Source organism: Cygnus olor, chromosome 17, assembly GCF_009769625.2.
Source record: "Cygnus olor isolate bCygOlo1 chromosome 17, bCygOlo1.pri.v2, whole genome shotgun sequence".
Lineage (NCBI taxonomy): Eukaryota > Metazoa > Chordata > Aves > Anseriformes > Anatidae > Cygnus > Cygnus olor.
In genome coordinates, this window is record NC_049185.1 from 14,206,453 (window position 1) to 14,224,649 (window position 18,197).

An 18,197-nucleotide genomic window follows, 5' to 3' on the forward strand; every position below is an offset into this window, starting at 1 on the left:
GCTGGCACTGCCAGCTGATGGGCTGCAGTCCCGGCTCTTTCTGCATGCTGACTTGGATCTCTTCCCACAGAGCTATGAGGACCAGGAGCTGCTGCGGCTGATCTACTATGGTGGGATCCAGCACGAGATCAGGAAGGCTGTCTGGCCCTTCCTTTTGGGCCACTACCAGTTTGGGATGACAGAAGCAGAAAGGAAAGAGGTCGGTATGAGCATTGCATTGGTGTACCCTGGATGTTTCCCAGCTCACAGTGTCTGTGTGCTGGAGTGCACACTGGCCGTTCTGTCCCCTTTGTACTGTAGCTGTACTTAGGAAGTGGGAGAAGGGCCAGATAAGCAGGAATTGATAGCACCAAGCTCAATGTTACCCTGTGCAGCTGCTGGTTGCTTACATCAGAGAGTGCCCCGAGGGCCTCTGGAAGACAGGAAGGAGGTAGACGATCATTTTTCCATCCTAATTTTTGTGAGGTTTCCTGGGTCAGGCTGTGATTGGCACAGTGCAGGAGATGAGGTGATTTTATGTCCCTTTGAGCCATAGTTAATGCAAGTGTGCACTTGACTTGCCCGTGCAGGGGGGTGGAGGAGGTATGGTTTTCTGGGCCCTCTGGGAAAGCTTTTCAAAGACCTCATGTCCCAACGCTGCAGGCCGACGACCAGATCCGCACCTGCTACGAGCACACCATGGCGGAGTGGCTGGGCTGCGAGGCCATCGTCCGGCAGAGGGAGAAGGAATCGCACGCGGCAGCCCTGGCCAAGTGCTCCTCTGGGGCCAGTCTGGACTCCCACATTCAGAGGATGATGCACAGAGATTCGACCATCAGCAACGAGGTGAGGGTGCGGGGGCTCAGGGAGGGCTGTCCCCACGCAGGGACGTGGGCTCCGTGTCAGCCTGTGCTGCAGGGAGAGACGGGGACAGTTCTTGCTTGTCCTCCTTCCCTGACCTCTGCCTGCCTCCGTGCCTTGCTACTCGTAGTCTGTGCAGGTAGGATTGGAGCTTTTTTATCTGTCTTCTTTCATCCGTTCTTCCAGAGTGTTTAGAAGTTGGAGTGGGCACCTCCTGCAGTGTTACCCCAGTTTCCATGCTGCACTGGACTGCACTGACTCAGAGGGTTTGTCTGGTGCCTGAGAGGCCTCTTAGAGGTGTAAGGAGTTGGCTTCACTTAGGTCCTCGCAGCTCCATGTCCACAGCAGCACTGAACAGCTCTGTTTGGGAGCCATCGCCCAGCGTGGGGTGCTGGGCACATGGGGCCTGGCAGGGCAGCAGGGAGCAGGCTCTGGTGGGGGGCAGCAGCTCCACACCCAGACACTGGCTGGTCCTGTGCAGTATCCCTGGGTATTTCTGGAAAACAAAGACATTCGTAACCCAGTTTGCACTCGGGGTTCACATCAGGATTAGGCCCATGGAAGTCAGTGTTGGAGTAGGGGCAGGAGGAAGACTGTTTTAGGTACCGAGGGGCTGTGAAGCAAGCCCGTGGGCTTCTTACCTCCTTTTTGCCATCAGCACAGCAGGGAGGGCAGGCCAGAGCCGGGCTGCGCAGGAGCGGAGGTGACACAGATGAGGAGAAGCGGGCTGCTCTGTCGGCGTTGCTGTAGCTCTGTGAATCATTCCTATCCCTGCAGCATTTCTGCTGTTCTGTACTCCTGTTTTGTATTCACTGCCTGTTTGGGGAACATGCACTGGCAGAGTTAATACATGCAGAGTTTCACCCTTTTCCCATCTTAACCTGAAATTTCCTGTTATAAAATGCTCCCATGGTGATGGAGGAAAACTGTCGCCCTTCCTCTCTCCATCGGAGCCCTGCCCAGCAAACACCCACAATGCTAGGGTGGGGACAGCTCCTGCTGCCATTCTGAAAGTGCTGTGTTTTCTTAAAACCCTATTGTTTCTGCATGATGTAATTGCAATGCTCTGGACATCCAGCTTTGCGTGCAGTGGGAGCAGCTGCAGGCTCTTGTGCCGTGATAAGCCCTGCGCAGGGGCGGCTCAGATAGCAGGGAGGACTCGCTCTTATATGACGGCTCGTTGCTCAGAGGGAATCCACGAGGCACAGCACCGAACTGGGTGCTGCAAAGCCCAGCGCTTCCTTCTGTGCTTCAGCTGTAAGCCAGAAAATGGTGCTGTTGGCTTTTAGAGGGGCTGCCTTGACAGAGCCTGGCTTAAAGCATCACTGTTTGTCCTTTAAGAAAAGGAAAAAACATTAATATGCTTAGAGAGATTGTTTTATAGCCTGTGACTTCATCGTTTATGTAAACTAAGATGGGGTGAGTTGCTTTGCTGCCAAATTAGGACTGAAATTAGTAGAAATTTGCACTCTGGGGAGACAGCGTGACCTCTCTGAAGGCTACAAGAAAGCAGTTCATTTCATACCCAAACAAACAGTGTTTGAACAACTGAATTGGCCTGGGACTTTGTTTTTTTATCATCTCCAGTGGTAAATGTCAGCGGCAGGCTGAGGGAGGGTGCAGCTCTGAGTGACAAACCAGCCGAGCAGAGCTGATGTGACACGACTGTATTTCGTGGGTCAAATAGGAGAATTTATTGGATGCATTTTCCACTTATTTATAGATGTGCCCACCTCTGATAGTGTGGCTTGAGCGTGCCCCCACTCCAGATACCATGTTCTTTGCCTTTTTAGTGGCCTTTTCTCTCTCTCTCTCTTGCAGTCTTCGCAGAGCTGCAGCTCCGGCCGACAGAATCACGCCCGGCTGCAGAGCGACTCCAGCTCCAGCACGCAGGTGAGCGGCGGTGCTTTGTCCCCTCTCGCCCGTTCACACTCTGGCTGACCTACTGCACGAGGCTCTCTCCCCTGCCTTGGGCTGCTTGCTAACCAGAATGGCTTCTGTCAAACTGAGCTGTAGTTGGAGGAAGTAAATGACTCTCAAACCTGCCTCTGGAGCCACTAAGGTCAGGGCTGCACACTGCGTGGCGGTGTTTAATATTCACCTGCCTGCTCTGCCCGGGCTCGAAGGACCAACCCACACGTGGCCCTCACACATGAGGGCCTTTGGCTGCTCCATATGGTAGTAACCACGTGCTTAATCAACCACTTCAAATGGCATTCTGCCCAATGTATTGCGCTGAGTAAAGCGTAGTCCTTTGGAGCATGGACTGGGGGCTCTGAGCTGTGCAAAGGCCTCAGCACTGACCTGCCAGATGAAAGCAGGGGAGCCTGAAGGCTGAGGGCAGCAGAGCTGCTCCCATCACTGTGCCCAGAAACCCTTCCAGAGTCCGGTTAAAATGGGCCAGAGCTAAGTTGACCTTGACTTCAGGGAAGATGTGGAGCCCCAGCCAGGCACAGCATTAGCCAGTGAAAATGCCTTCGGGTCCTCTGAGCCTTTTTGCACTGGTTGCTCACGTGAGCCCTGCGCAGACCGTGAATGTGGTCTGCTGTGGGCTGCACCGCACTTTGCTTGGGGAGCAAGGCGCATCGCTGCGGGACTTGTGGGCTCTCGGGTGCTTGCTGGCCTCCCATGGTGGGGCTGGAGCACTAATAAGTAAGAGCAGCTCGCTGCGTACTTGGCAGCGTTGTGGATGCATCTGGAGCAAGCATCTAGGGAAATGGCCTCCTATGTTTGTAGCCCTCTTCAGGGCAGATCTTCCTCCCTCCCTGCCGTTGGGAACGTGGGCATTACATCCCCAAGAGCTGTCACATGCAGAGGGCTTGCTCGCTCTGACGGGGCTCTGCTTGCCCTGTGCAGGTGTTTGAATCGGTGGATGAGGTGGAACAGACTGAAGCAGATGCTCAGCTGGAAGATGGAAAACAAAGCAAGATCCCCAACGGGAACGTTCCCAATGGCACGTGTTCGCCTGATTCTGGCCATCCCTCTTCCCAGAACTTCTCCATTGCGTCGGGATTCTCGGAGCGCAGCTTCAGCAACGAGGACAGCGCCCTGGAAACCAACAAGTCCTCAGCCAGCTCGCAAGGGAAGGCTGGGGGGGTCCGACGCGACAGCCCCGCAGGACCTGGATGGGGCTGCACAGGAGGAAAAGCTGCAGGGTCAGGACAGCCTGGAAGGTGAATTTCCTACCGGTGGAAGCCTGGACTTCGTTCCTGTCGGGGAGGGCTCAGCAGGGGTCCTGCGTGGGCGTGACGCTGTGGCCCTGACGGTGGTAGAGAGCTGGGCAGACAGTGAGGCTGAAAAGCAAAGCTTGGTGGAGAGTGAAGATAACCTCTCTGAGGAGCCAGAGATGGAGAGCTTGTACCCGCAGCTGGATTCCCTGGCTGTGGCGGATCTGGCCAACAGCGAAGCATCTCCTGTCTCCTCAACGGGTGTCACCTACTCTGTAAGTCTTTATTTCTTCACTGAGTGGGTTTTTTGTGAGTCTCTCACCACTTCCCTGTGTTTGCCCTGTGCTAATCTTGCACTATGTCAACCCAAACTCTGCCCTGTTGCTCCTTTGCCCTTGCATTTTTTTTATTTTTATTTGAAAACAAATCAACTTTTGCTTTTGCTTTGGGCAGCCAGAGCTACTGGACATGTACACAGTGAACCTGCACCGCATTGAGAAGGACGTGCAGCGGTGCGACCGCAACTACTGGTACTTCACCCCCGCCAACCTGGAGAAGCTGCGCAACATCATGTGCAGGTGGGAGCTGCGGGGCCGGGGCAGGGCTGCCCGCCCTCCTGCACGGTGCTGGGGCAGGCTCCTGGCAGGGCTTCCCTGAATTTGTTGTCAGACCGGAGCCTCAAACTTTGTTCTGGCTGCTGAGTTTGCCTCCTTGGCTTCCTCCTCTAAATTTCCTCTTCCACAGAACCAGGGCCACAGCTGACGAGGAGCCCATCAGCCCTGCCCCGTGCTGCTTTACCCTGCGCCTGCTGCGTGCCGGGGCTGGGCCAAGGCAGGGGGCTCCCTGGGGCTGCCCGTGTGTGCGGGCACGGTGTATAGCCCACCTGCTCTTGGAACATGCCTGGAGAAGTGTTTAATGTGTCTAGTACTCATGAGAAATACTGAAACAACCTAGTGGGTAGTGCCTACACAGGAGCCCAGGGGACAGGAGTACCTGGGTGCCTTTCTGATTCTCCTTGCTTGCCCTGTGACTAAGAGGTTGCTGTGTGACATTCACCGACCCAGACCAGCTCCAGCTCAGCAGCTGTGGCTGCTGCAGGGGCAGTGAAGGCTAAAACGCTCTTACTCATCTTGCAAATATGAGGAGAAGCTGCTATTTCATTAGAGCTGTCACTTTATCCGGCAGCCGGGGTTGGAGATCTCTGCTGAGACGAGACCTACAATGCAGCAGAACTTGGAAAACCAGTGGGCAGGATGGAAAAGATCGCTTCCTTGTGCCAGCAGCGGGTCGGAGCCCTTTCTGAACACTTTTGACTTGCTACCAAATATGGGAAGATCTGTGCAGGGCCGATCGCTTCCTGGGACGCTGGGTCCAGGGAGGCGAAGCAGGCAGCGCCGTGCCGGGGAGGCTCTCCCCAGCCCAGAGGATGAATCAAGGGGAAGGGTTGAGAATGAGAGAGACAAAGGAACAAACTCCATCGGTCCCTGCCCTTTGCCCAACCTCCTGCACCTCGCTGTGCTCTCTGATTTCCCTTTTCCCTGCTCCAATCTCAGGCAGCAGGCCTTGCACAGCGTTAACCCCGGGCTGTGCCGTGTGTGGCTTACCTGGAAGTCACCGCTGGGACTTAATCATTTACAGGCCAGCTGCGGAGCAACGGGGCACGGGCGTAATGGAATAAACAGGTCTGATGTGCCCTGATGGCCCCGGCTGTGCGCTGAGGGCAGGTTGTAGGGCACGCCAGCATCACAGGGGTAAAGGCAGGGCACGTGCCAGCGGGCCGCAGCGCTGGGGCATGGGGCAGGGGCTTAGCCCTGGGCACGGGGTGGGGGGCTCACGGCTTTTCCTGCCCTCCTTCACAGCTACATCTGGCAGCACATCGAGATTGGCTACGTGCAGGGGATGTGTGACCTGCTGGCCCCTCTCCTGGTCATCCTGGACGACGGTGAGTGGGTGGCTCTGCCCCGCTCCCCAGTGCTGTAGTGGGAGTGCATGGGGGGGATCTGCTGGGTCCCACGCCCAGAGCGGGGGAGCCTTGGGGTGCTTCCAAGGCCAGTCCCTGCCGTGCACCCCTGGCTCCGTGTGTGTGTGCAGTGGGGAGGGGTGCTGCTGCCTGGGTGTTGCAGGCATGGTCACGCGCGGGTGCGGATGCGGTGGTGCCCGTGCAGCAGAGCACTGACTCTGTCTTCCCCGTGCAGAGGCTCTGGCTTTCAGCTGTTTCACTGAGCTCATGAAAAGGATGAATCAGAATTTCCCCCATGGGGGGGCCATGGACACCCACTTTGCTAACATGAGATCCCTGATCCAGGTAGGGCGGTCCTGGCGCAGGGGCAGCAGCCTCTCAGGGCAGTGAGGGAGAGCTGTTCTTGGGGTGGGGGCCTCCGTGGGACGGGCTGAGAGGAGCTCCCTGTGGCGGGAGAGCAGGGGGGCTGTAAAGAGAGTCTGGGAGTAGTGTGTGTGGCAGGGCTGCAAGGGAGGGTGAAGCTGGGTGAATGATGGTGCGGGAGGCGAGCAGTGGGAAGGAGGGAAGCAGACAGAGGAGTGGTTGGTGCCTCAGGTGTGCACTGATGAGTTTCTTTTTGCTTTTCTTGGCAGATTCTGGACTCTGAGCTCTTCGAGCTGATGCACCAGAATGGTGATTACACTCATTTCTACTTCTGCTACCGATGGTTTCTCCTCGACTTCAAGAGAGGTGTGTGCAGGGAGGGAGAAAGATGAGACCAGCGAAGGGGGGTGAAGTCAGGGTCTGCCACGCTTCCACACTTCTCAATATGCTCTGCAGCTTTAGTTGTTTAACTTCGTTTTTTGCTATGTGCTTCTGTTTTGCTTTTCCCTGGTAGGTTTGAGGCTGACTTTTCTGTCTAGTTACAGAACCTGTTGCTCCAGAGCTGCTGGTGAGCTTCCAGCAGGTTTATGTCCTGAAGTCTGTACCACCTGCTGCAGGCCAGAATATTTGTCTCTGTAGATGGCTGACTTATTCCTTGGAACAGGTTCTTGTGGGAAGAAACCACCAGCATGTCTTCCCCAGTGCTGCTGCGAATGCTGTGACTCAGGATGGTTGTAAGCCAGGGGCTGGTGTAGTGACTGCTGGTTTTTTCTCCTCCCTTAACAGAGCTGGTGTACGATGATGTGTTCGCCGTCTGGGAGACCATCTGGGCAGCTGCACACGTTTCCTCCACACACTATGTGCTCTTCATAGCCCTGGCTTTGGTGGAAATGTACCGGGACATAATCTTGGAGAACAACATGGATTTTACAGACATCATCAAATTTTTCAATGGTACGGCTTGTGTTCTGTTGGGCTGAATTTGTGGCAGCTGCTCAGGTGCAGGCAGCACGTCTGTCTGGCTGTAGGCAGTCATGTCTCAAACACACTGGTAAATGTTGAACAGAGCAGCGTATGGTCGTGCTACACTGGTACTTGGAACGTGATGTTAAAGAGATCTCCTGCGTCTGAAGGGTTCAGACGATGCCTGGGGGACCATCCTTGGTCACAGCCTGCCTTATCTGTGCTTGGAGGGAGCTGTGAGTGTAGGTGGTGCTTCCTGCAGGTTGTAATCGTGCTGAGATAAGCTCCTTAATGATGGCCCTTCAGAGTCAGGTGTCTCTGCAAGGGCTGGTGCTTAGGGACTCGGATGTGAGTTCACAGCTTCGGCTGCTGCCTGAAGCTTGGCTGTGAAGCAGAGTGGTGAGGCCTGGGGGGCTCCTCGAGATGCTGGGCTGCTCAGGTATCGCCTCTCTGTGGGCTCCTTCTGTCTGTGTTCCAGAAATGGCCGAGCGGCACAACACCAAGCAGATCCTGAAGCTGGCTCGGGACCTTGTGTACAAAGTCCAGACTTTGATCGAGAACAAGTGAAGGACGTGGAGAAGACGAGGCATCCAGACAAAGAGCCGGGACTCCCCTTCAATGCTTCCTCTCCCTCTCCTTTTTCGTGACGTGCCACGCCTGTGGAAGGAAGGTAGTTGGACACATGCTGCTGTCTAAGCCGGAGGTAGCCCCAGCTCTCCCAGTGCTGTGTGCAGTGTTAGGTCTGGGGGCCCTGGCTCAGATCTTCGCAGCATTCTCCAGTGACTTAACCAAAGATCTGTACAATCGCATTTTATTGCTAAAGACTTCTTTGGAAGCAGGACCAGGCAGTCGCTTCCTTGCCTCGCCGCAGCAGAGGTGCGGCACGTGGGTTAGCACCGCGGCTGCAGGGGCAGCTGCCAGCATCCCAGGTCGGAGCTGGGGGTCTGGGAGAGCTGGGCTGCCAGCCCCCCGGGGCTGACGGGCTCTACAGCCTTTGTTGGGAGGAAATCGAGCTGCTTCCTTCGACAGCCCTTACCGTGGCACGGGGAAGCTGGCCAGCCCTGCAAGCCCAGGCAGGACAGGGATGCTGCCAGTACTCAGTTTCTTACAATCGTTATGAGGCTCTGCCAGTAACAGAGGGACTTCGATCACAGGAATTCCTCCTCTTTTGACCTTGTCCCTTGATGCATAGCATTTCCTTTAGTGTTTTTAGGTCTCCGTTCTCTCCCTGGGATTTTTACCTTGTTTGTTACTACAATATCTGAGCACACAGGAGTTTTGTCTGGGGATGGATTTTCGGAAGAGCTCCAAAGTCAGCATTGGGTTTCTCTTCCAAAATCCAGCCTCTGTAACACACTCTGAACACTGAAAAATCTGGTCCTAGCCTCATCTGGGAGCTCTAGACCTGAGGTTTTTGTATCTGCCTTACTCTAGCTGCTTGTGTTAGCAGTCTGGTCTCCTGATCGTTCTTCTGCAACCCATGTTAAGGGAGAGCTCCTTGGAAGGCACGTCAGAGCTCCTGACTTAAGTGACTGTCCTGACTTTTCCCTCGGAAGGTGCCTGTCTCTTCCTCTGTTAATCAAAAGACCAGCTGCTTACATCTAACCAGTGCAAACAATCCCCTTGGTGCCTGCAGGTTTTCTGTGTGCTTATGGGGCTGGTTGCAAAGCCCTCTAAGTCCACTGAAAGTCTCCGGTTAGGTCCTGGTGGGCTGCTTTCACCCGTGAAGGACCAAATAGGCCAAGGTCCCTGAGTGGTCTTTGCTTTTGGAAGATGCACTTCTGTGGCCACCTTTCCTGCAGTGGCTCTCCAGCATCGCACCCCTGGAGCACGCTGCATGAAGTGCCTCTCCAGCACTACCAGCGTGAGAGCTGAGCTTCTGTGCCGTGCCGTGGCTGTGTTACGGAGGGTTTGGATTCATTTCTCAACTCAGGTAAAAAAAAAAATAAAATAAAAAAAAAAAAAGGAGAAGGAGAAGTGTAGGTTATTGGCAGGCCGAGTTCAGCCAGAGGGAGATTTGCCATGGCCACAGAAAGCTGCCGTGAAGGTGTGCTTTCAGCAGCAGGGAAGATGCTAGGCTGTAGCTCTCTATAAAGGTACTTCTCTCAAGTTTTGCTGCAAAAATCTGTGTTCCCCCTCCATGTAATGTGTGACTCGTGTGTGCTGTCCTCCTCCCCTCTGCAAGGTAAGGACCTCCTGCTCTTCTCTCGCTGATGGAGCGCTGCTCGCCAGCAGGGAAGAGGGGCCCTTCCCTTCCGTGGGACATCTGTGCTGGTGTACTCTGTATTTACTTGTGGCATGTGTTAGATGTTGCTTGAACAGAAAAGATGTACAAGGTTGCAGAAGAGAGAACTTGCTTCAGAGACGTTCTGCAGTTGTGGTGAAGCAGTTTAAGTCAGCTACTCTTTCTGCAACGCTGGGACACAGAGCTCCCAGCTATGAAAAGTAGGGAACAGTGCATGCCAACATCTGCAGGGAAGAGGACTGCAGCAGGGGGTGAGAGTGATGGGGAGAGCCTTTCATTTCTTATAAAGCCAACAAGGAAAAGGTATTACCGACAGTCTAGGTAGGAAATTATTTGAAGAAGTTTTTTTGCATGAAACCTCCAAGGAGTGCTTGGTCTGCAGTCTGTGGTAGCACAGGAAACAAAAGCAGTTGAGCTTTGAATCTGCAAGTTTCCGTGGGATTCTCTCACTTTTCCATAAAGCAGGAAGCTCGTGCACTCCCTACCAGCCTGTTCCGGCTCTGTCTAGGTCTTGGGACAGGCAAACATCTGCCTGCGTAACCTCTTCCAAAGGGGAAGGGAAAGTGCTCTGCCCTTCCCTCTCTGAGGGATGAGAACCAATGGGTTAACTGAAACACACAGTCCTAACAAGCAACATCGATGACACTTTTATCTTTCAGGCTTCTGTTTTTCTTTTCTTGGTTTTTAAACAAAAACAGCCAAGAAAATCTGCACAATATTTGCTGTCTGTATTAACTGAGAGTGTCTTTGGGCCGCTCAATAGCAGTGTTTTTTGAATAACTTCTGGGGGGAAAAAGTATTTATTTATTGATTGTACATTACTGTGTGTCCTTGTATACTGAAGTGTGTGAGTGTGCGTTGTTATGCAAATGGAGATATATCTTTTCAATGTTGCAAACATATCTTGTAAATGTTTACCAGAAAATTGTGTCTATATATAGTATATATATATATATACAGTATAGAGAGAAATATGTGAATTAAGCAGGTTATTTTTTGAGGGGGGGAGAAGAAATCTATTGCTTCAAGGACCGCGTGGTTTCTCTAGCACCCGTTCCATGATGTGCCAATCTGTCACTGCCCTGTGCTGTGCTACGTGTGCTGGACGGCAGCAGGAGGCTCAGAGCAGAACCGTCGTGACCTCAGCTCGGCTTGATTTTAGTTCTGATTTTAAAACTGTGGAAAAGAAGGAAAAAAGGAGTGTGGAGGGGGGAGCTTTGTTCCAGCACAGCGCTGAGCGGGGTCCACACGGGCAGAGCCCTGCCCGAGCTGCGTGGGGTTTTGTGCTGGCCCTGGGTCAGCTCGGGTAAGGGCAGTTGGAAAGCTAGGATCTGGTGTGAGTCGCAAAGAAAGCGGATAGTCCAAAGAATATAACATGCCAGGTTACATTTACATTGGTACTGAAATAATTCTCCTTTGCAGCTGATGACACTTAGAAAGAGAACATGAGGTGATCTGCACAGAGTGCTCGCAGAGCTGAGCCGCTCTCCTGGCTAGCGTCAGGCCAGGGCGGCTCTGCTGAAGTCGCTGTGTCCCTGGCTGTGCTCCTGTGCAAATCTCACAAAAGTTGGTGAAAACCCCTGCTCCTGGGAGAGCCCGTGTCTGAGTGCAGAGGTGCAGCTGGTGTTCCCCTGCAGGTCTGAGATGAGACAGGCAGCTCCCAGCCCCTGCCAGCCCTCTGCAGGCCAGTGACCATGGGACTCAGAAATGGCTGGTGAGTGTGATCGGCCCTGCGCCTGGCCCTCCTGCAGCCAGGGCTGTCCTCCTGGGCTCAGTTTTGAGCGTCAGGAGTCGCAGCTTCTCCCTGCAGCAGCTCTGCTCTTGGTGACTCCTCTGGAACGGAGGCTGTCCTGCCAGGATGTTTACGTGCTGGTGGAGGTGTGCACCGGAGGGCCTGAGCACCAGGAGTCTGGGCCTCGAGATCTGTTTAAAGGTTAAAAGTGACCAAGATCTAAGGAAAGGTTCTTGCTGTGCACCCGGTTGCGGGCCTCATCCTCTCCCGCCTGGCCCTGCCCCTCTGCTCGGTGCCACGAGATAAAACCTCGCTCGGCTCCGCGGCAGCACGGCTCCCACCCCGGCTGTGCAGCCGGAGGTTGCCTGCTCGGGCTGGGGGAGAAGCCTGCCCATATACAGTAATCTTGTCCGGCTCCGGGAGAGGGAATGCTTCATCCTCGCAGCGCCTGCAGCTGTGATTTACCCCTTGTGAGCTCTGCGGGACCAGGGCCCGAGCTGCTTGCTCCCTGGCTCCGCACCGCTGCCTCCTCCCCGCCCGCTCGCATCCCGCTCCGCCATGGGCGGATCGTCCGTCTCCCTGCTCCTGCACTCGCCTGTGCTGGAGCTGCTCAGCTCTCAGATCGTCTCGGTGCGTTTAAACGCCGTCAGTGTTTGAATCCCGGCCCTGCTCTTCCCCGAGGGAGTCACTAATGGGTCCTTGCTGCATTTGAGCTTTCCGCTGGTGCAAGCTGCCAAATAACTCTCGGTACCCATCTTTTTTAGTGTCGCTAATGTAAACACCTTACAAGTTGTCTTTGTTCCTAAATGTGTAATTTTTTTTTATAGGAGTTTTTCTTACTGTGTTGGTTCTCTGACTTGCTTAGGTACTGACACTTTTCATGAAGAGTGAGAGGGTTTTTTGCCTGGGAACTTCCTGCTGCCACCCTGTGCTGCTCTCATCCAGCCCCTTTCTGAACATCCCTGAACACAGCCAAATATAGCTGGTATTGTAACCAGAGCCAGCAACACAAGTGCAGGTATCAGCAACGGTTTTCACCGATAAATAAAAAACATATCGAGAGGAGTGACTGCTCTTGATGTGGTCACTTGGAATCGTAGTTCTGCTCTGGGCAAGCCGCGAGCTCGTGCCTAAATCCCCCCTTGGAGACAGACACGAGCCTTGCAACAGGCTTGTGGCCAGGAACAAATGTAGGGGATGAGATTCTTCTTGCCCTTTCTTCTTTATTACTTCTATTTATTTTTTAAAAATCTGGATGGGTAGTTTTCCTTTCTTCTTCCATTTCTTTTGAGTAGTTGGCTAAGTCTCTGCACTGGGAGCTGCTGTGGCAAACAGTCCTCAAAATAGATATGGGACCAGTTTCGGGATTCTCATCATGTAAGTTAGCTTTAAAAAACACCTTCCAATATTTTAAATGGCCGCTCTGTGCTGGGGCACTGCTGGCCAGCGGTGGCCTCTGAGCCCGTTGCTCAGTGGGCCCTCAGTGATTGTCGTTTCATCAAACACTTGTCAACTCCATTTGGGACTTTTCACTTCTGGGCACATTTTTTGCATTTTAGTATTGCGTGAGCACAAACTGGAAGTGAAAGAGCACAATTTACGGATGAAGTGACAATTTCTAGCAATAGGGCCGTGCCGTAACTCTCACCAGAACCAGTTTTCAGAATCCTTACAAGCATTTTCAGATACCCTGAAGTAGATACAGTACCACTTACTGTTGCGTGCTGTTTCAGGCACTCAAATGATCTTCACTCAAGGTCATTATCCTCTTTGCCTGCCGTGAAGTAAACACATATTGCTGATTAAGGCACCTGAAGTCTTTGTGAGCTGCACTCACCTCATTTATGTTTATGGTGGCCGTGGGCCAACGCCAGGTTCTTTTTGGTGCCATAGCCATGCTTTTCTACAGCTTGGAGTGCTTGGATTTCTTCTGAACTTTGAATATTGAATTTCCTGGAGAATGTATGCCGTTGGAATAGCCATATCGTTCTTTTGATATACAGCTAGTTGTAGTTTACCAATAAGCATATTCAACCTCAAATTCCAGCTCAGTAGTTGAACGACTCCCTTTTAAAAAGTGATCTTGCAGGCGGAGGCCGAGCAGGGAGCGCAGCGGTGGAGCTGCAGGTGCCGTGCCTGCAGCCCCTCGGTCCTGCCGCGTGGAGCCGGACCCCGAGCAGGCCCCTGGGGCTCTGCAGCCCGCTCCCCCCCGCCGTGTCCCTCGGCGGAGACCCCCGCACCCCTCCGCTCCCTGCACGGGGCTGGTTGTGGATGGCCACTGCAGCGGGAGGGGGAGGATGAGGGCTGCTTCCCATTAGCTTCTTTGTAGGAATGGGAAAACGCTCAACAGAGAAACTCCTGGGTAAAAAGCTCCACTTATCAGGGTGGTTTTTTTGTTTGTTTGTTTTTCATAAATCAATGCTAAAGTTTGAACTATGCACGAGATCTCAGAAAGTCCATGGGATTTTACGAATCGGTGTGGCTTCGCTGCTAAGGAAGGTAAAGAATTAAAAATCCTGATACTGGATACTGAGATACTAAAAATGTCACTTTCATGAATGCGTAAGCAGATCTACTTAAATTCTCAGAAATTCAGTCTCCTCTTAGAGTACAATTTCCAGGAGCCAGGGAAGGAGAAAGCTGTTTTACATAAACAGAATTAAGTAAAAATTGTTGAAAATCCATCTTGGATGTAACCTTAGACCCACGATTGTTGCTTCCCTCGTGCTAAAATGTGTTCCGGAGAGCTCGGCAGGGTGCACGGGTGCTGTTGGGCCGTCACCTGCTGCAGCTGTCGTGGCAATGCCAGGTAACGATGCGAGCTCTGGGGGACGAGGGTTTGCCTCTCAACAGCGGGGTTTTTGAATGTATTCGATGTACTGGTATTAGACTTTTATGTTGCCCTACACTGAATTGCTGCTTTTATATGTTGGATGCCATTTTGGTCTCTGGGAGTTGCTCAGTCTGAGGTTAATGAGCACTATAGCTTTTAATATTTGTAGAAGTGCTGCTACTGTTCTTAGATTTGAACTCCACACTGTGGTATGTTTTTTATTATTTTATTCATGCTTCTTTTTTAATGTAAACCGTTCTTTATCGTTGTTCAGAAAGAAAAATTAAAGCTCTATTCTCTATGGTTGATGTATTTTCAGATCAATAAAACCCTGGTTGTTCTTTCCGGCTGTGCAGTCCCTGCTCAGACAGCGGCCGGGGGGACCCTGACGAGGCACCGCTGTCGGGATCAGAGCGGCCGCTTCCGAAGGCACGGGGCTGGCAGTGCTGCACCCAAACCATCGGGGCCTGGGGGGGTACCCTGCTGCTTTTACCCTTGTTTTGAGGACAGACGGGGGAGACCTGTGCAGACTTGGGGCAGAGCTGGTGAAGCCCAGCTCCTCTCTGCTGCCAGCGTGCAAGGGAAGGGGATTTGTCCCGTGCCTCTGTGTGCTCGTGACCAGTCCCTGCGCCCAGATCTGAGCAGCAGGGGTGTGATGGGTGGCAGCAGGCACCCAGGGCAGTGCCTCGGTCCCTTCCACCTCCTTCCCTCCTGCCTGGCCGCTCAGGGCAGGGGACGGCTCCTGTTGTCATTTCTCTGGGAACCGCGGCAGGGTTGGCAAACTACTGAGGCTCCAGCTTCGTGCGCCTTTGGAGCTGAGAATGAGATGTTAGCAGCCAGGTGAAGGCACAGATACAAACGGGGGCAGTTGTTTCTTCTGAGACGTAAACTGCAGCACAGACCATGGGAGGAAGCATCTTGGAAAAATACTTCCAGGAAAAAAATGTGTTAAATGCAGTTTGAAAAGCAGGCCGTGTCATCCCCTCTGTCGTGCTCCTTGTCACCACCTCCAAGCTCTTCCCCTTGGGCCATTTCTGACTCTGCAGTCCTGTCCCTTGGTTCAGCACCCACGGGCTCTCCTTGTCCTGCAGCCCCCGTGTCCCAGTTCCATCTTGGTGCCACGTGGCCGCAGCCGCCTGCTGCTCCTAGCAAGGAAAGCTGCTAGGAAAAGCCACGGCAAAAGGGCCCTGGAACAATTTTCAGGGCGGAAAAAGCTCCCGTAGTCACCGAATGTATGTCAGTAAATGCTCACTGGTGCTGTTAATGAACAGTAATTCCACTTAATCTGCACCAAGCTATTTCTGTGCTCTCTAAGCTGCTGACGAGGAATTTTTCAATGTAAGAGTCGGAGGCAGGCTGAGGTCTCGCAGCGCGTGGTCCTTCCCTTAGCCTCCTCCCACCTCCGGCATTCCTGCAGCAGAGAACGCGCTTCTGTTTTCTGAAGTCTGGATAGCTTTGGGGCTTCGCAGCACCGCGACTGCTGCCGTAACGCAGCGCTGTGCCACGGCTCCTCGTCTCCCCGCAGCCCTGGCTGGAGGAAGGACGGAGACCCAGCGGGGCCTTGCGAAGAGGCCGGGGAGGAGGGAGGAGGCCGGCTCCAGCACCCCCAGCCGGGCTGCACGGGCCGGGGTTGGGGCTGGTCCCTCGGGCAGGCCGAGCCCTGCGGCACGGGGGGCACGGGATGGGTGGCAAGTGGTGCGGGGCCGGCACTGCCAAGGGCAGGGGCTGCCCTGGGAAGGGGGAGCTGAGGGCTGTAACTGCACTGGGGAGACACAACGCTGGGATGGGAGTCTGCGGCCCTCCACGACCCTCTGCAGCTTCCACAGCCCTCCACCCGGCTTGGCTGGAGGCTCTTGCTGTGATCCTCCTGTGGCTGCCTGCCCCGGTCCCCGCCCTGGGCTCAGCTGGTCACTGACATCTCCCTGAACCCCACCGGTGCTGTCGCTGCTTCCTCTTCCTTGTGCACCCCCTTGGTGGCCTGGAGGACGTAACCTGGTGGCTGCTGAACCGGCGTGGGGCGCTTGGGGCTGGGGAGGAGAAGGCACAGTGGTGGCTCGTGTCCGCCTGCCTCCCCTGCAGCACAGCCGGGCAGCGCGCTCTGCAGCAGCATGGAAAATGGCCTTGGACTTCATCTCCTGAGCTTGCCTTGGTATTCCCCGGGTCTATCGCGGGACCTTTAAACCGCTGCCGATACGGCAGGCTGGTGCCTCTCTTGCTGCAGCTTAGCAGGTAACAGGGGTGACAACGTGGTCGTAAAGAAACGCCAGGAGGGTGAGGAGAGCGGGAGGACGAGTGCCTGCTGGTCCCAGCAGGCCTGCGGGGCTCAGGGGGCTCCCAGCACCGCCAGGGGAAGGGGCAGCAGGGAGCCCTGCCCCGGGAGGGCTCAGTGCCACCACCACCCTGTTCGTGACGTTGTGCTCGCCAGTGCCTGCACTGGGCAGTTACGTAGCTTGGTGTCAGCCTGAAGTTCGTGTTTTAAACAGCACCAACCAAGTTTAAATGCACTTCTGAAAATGGGATAGACGAGAACGCAAGATCAGGTGCTCGCTCCAGATTCCTGCCTTTACATACTTATGAGGAGAGGCTTAATTAAATAAAACCTGGTATTTAATTAATCCTTAATATGTTTGCTTCTTGGGGCATGTTTGCTCTAATGGCACAGCACCAGTTTTTAGTGCAGGCTTAATTGATTGCCGGTGAATTCACAGCGAAGAACTTCAAAAGGCTGATGAAGACGCTCCCCAAACATGCATAGCTCGGAAAATGTCAGGGTGGGATTCCACCAACCCTTATGAATGTGTTAATTACCTGATATTAATTGGCAAGCTAATTACTAGAGGCCAGGTCCCCAGTGTGCGAAAGCAGAAATGTTCTGCGTGCATGGAGCGGAGAGAGTGGCAAAAATCATGCTGCTTAGATGGGTGAAAGTGAATGATCCTAAAAGTGAATTCCTTTCATTTTTAATTTTGGGTACTTTCTCACAAAAGCAGTGATCCTGAGGTCATGCCTTGAATCAGATTTATGCTGGCAGAGCCACTGAGCGCAGCAGCGTGCCCGGCGTCCTGCCCTGCAGCCCGCGTTGCTTCCTTCTCTGCAGGATCGGCCCCGCAGCCCCACGCTCCTCCGGCAGCGCCGGCCTGAGCAGCTGTAGGGCTCAGGCCTGAGAGCTGTGCGTGCACGGACTCGCGCTGATCCTGCTGCCGGATGACTACATGGAAGGAAACTCGGTTCAATCCAGAGCAAAGTGTCTGTGCAGGTTTCCTCACCAGCTCGGTCAAGTGGTGTCAAGCTCAGAGCCTGCTGGAGGGGCTGGAGGCTGGCGGGATGCCGGCCTTGGTGAGCTTGGGCGTGATGGGGATGGGGCAGCAGCCGAGGGGCAGTGACTTTGTGAGCCCGTCGGTGTGGCCGTGAGCCCCGTCCCGCGACGTGGTGGCACGTGGCACCCCCACAGTGCCCCGGCTGCAGCAGCAGGGACGGACCAGGCGTATTTTTAGCACGCCGTTAACGTGCATGAACCAACACGTTAAAATGTCAATGCAAAGCGTCTCTAGTCTCAACATCTCCCTCTGCTAAGGTCTGCTCTGCCCTGTTAGCACCTCTAGCTGCATCTGACTTGTTCAAGGTGTTCTAACACGTGTTTCGGGGGTGCTCCTTTTCCAGAGAAAGTACAGCCATTGCACAAGGGCTTACCCACAGCTGTGTGTAGCAATTCCTCAGCAAATCCTTTGGCGAGCCCCATTTTGCACCACTGCAGCACACTTTGTGCAGGCGGTGCTTGCTTCAGGCTGATCCCCCAAAAGGAGCCCTAGCACCATGCTGATGGCGCTGGGGACAGCTGCTGCCAGCCTGCAACCTGCAGACTTCTTTGCTAGACTGGTGTGCAGTGGCTGTGATGAGCAATGCACGCTGTGGGCATTCCAGAGGGTTGGGAATGCACCTCACAGCCATGAAAAACAAGCTCGGATACAGAGGACAAAAGAGCAGGGATGTGTCAAGCCACTTTTTAAGCACCAGGAAGCAGGGTGCATTTTCCTGGAGTATTTCCCAGAAAGCAAAAGCATTTCTGCGACGCTTTTAGCAACTGCCTTAGGATG

The 18,197-nt window shown here is 54.1% G+C and overlaps 1 protein-coding gene across 1 annotated transcript in view; it reads left to right on the top strand.

Annotated features, from left to right (window-relative positions):
• The window catches only part of SGSM1 (small G protein signaling modulator 1), a 36,319-nt gene extending 25,991 nt beyond the window's left edge, over positions 1–10,328 (top strand). Inside the window, 11 exon segments of the mRNA XM_040577518.1 lie at positions 71–199; positions 643–825; positions 2,662–2,733; positions 3,697–3,914; positions 3,916–4,282; positions 4,461–4,585; positions 5,867–5,949; positions 6,203–6,312; positions 6,600–6,696; positions 7,117–7,284; positions 7,772–10,328. Of these exon segments, the coding sequence (XP_040433452.1) occupies positions 71–199; positions 643–825; positions 2,662–2,733; positions 3,697–3,914; positions 3,916–4,282; positions 4,461–4,585; positions 5,867–5,949; positions 6,203–6,312; positions 6,600–6,696; positions 7,117–7,284; positions 7,772–7,860 (1,641 nt within the window). The 3' untranslated portion in view covers positions 7,861–10,328.
• The last annotated feature ends 7,869 nt before the right edge of the window (positions 10,329–18,197 follow it).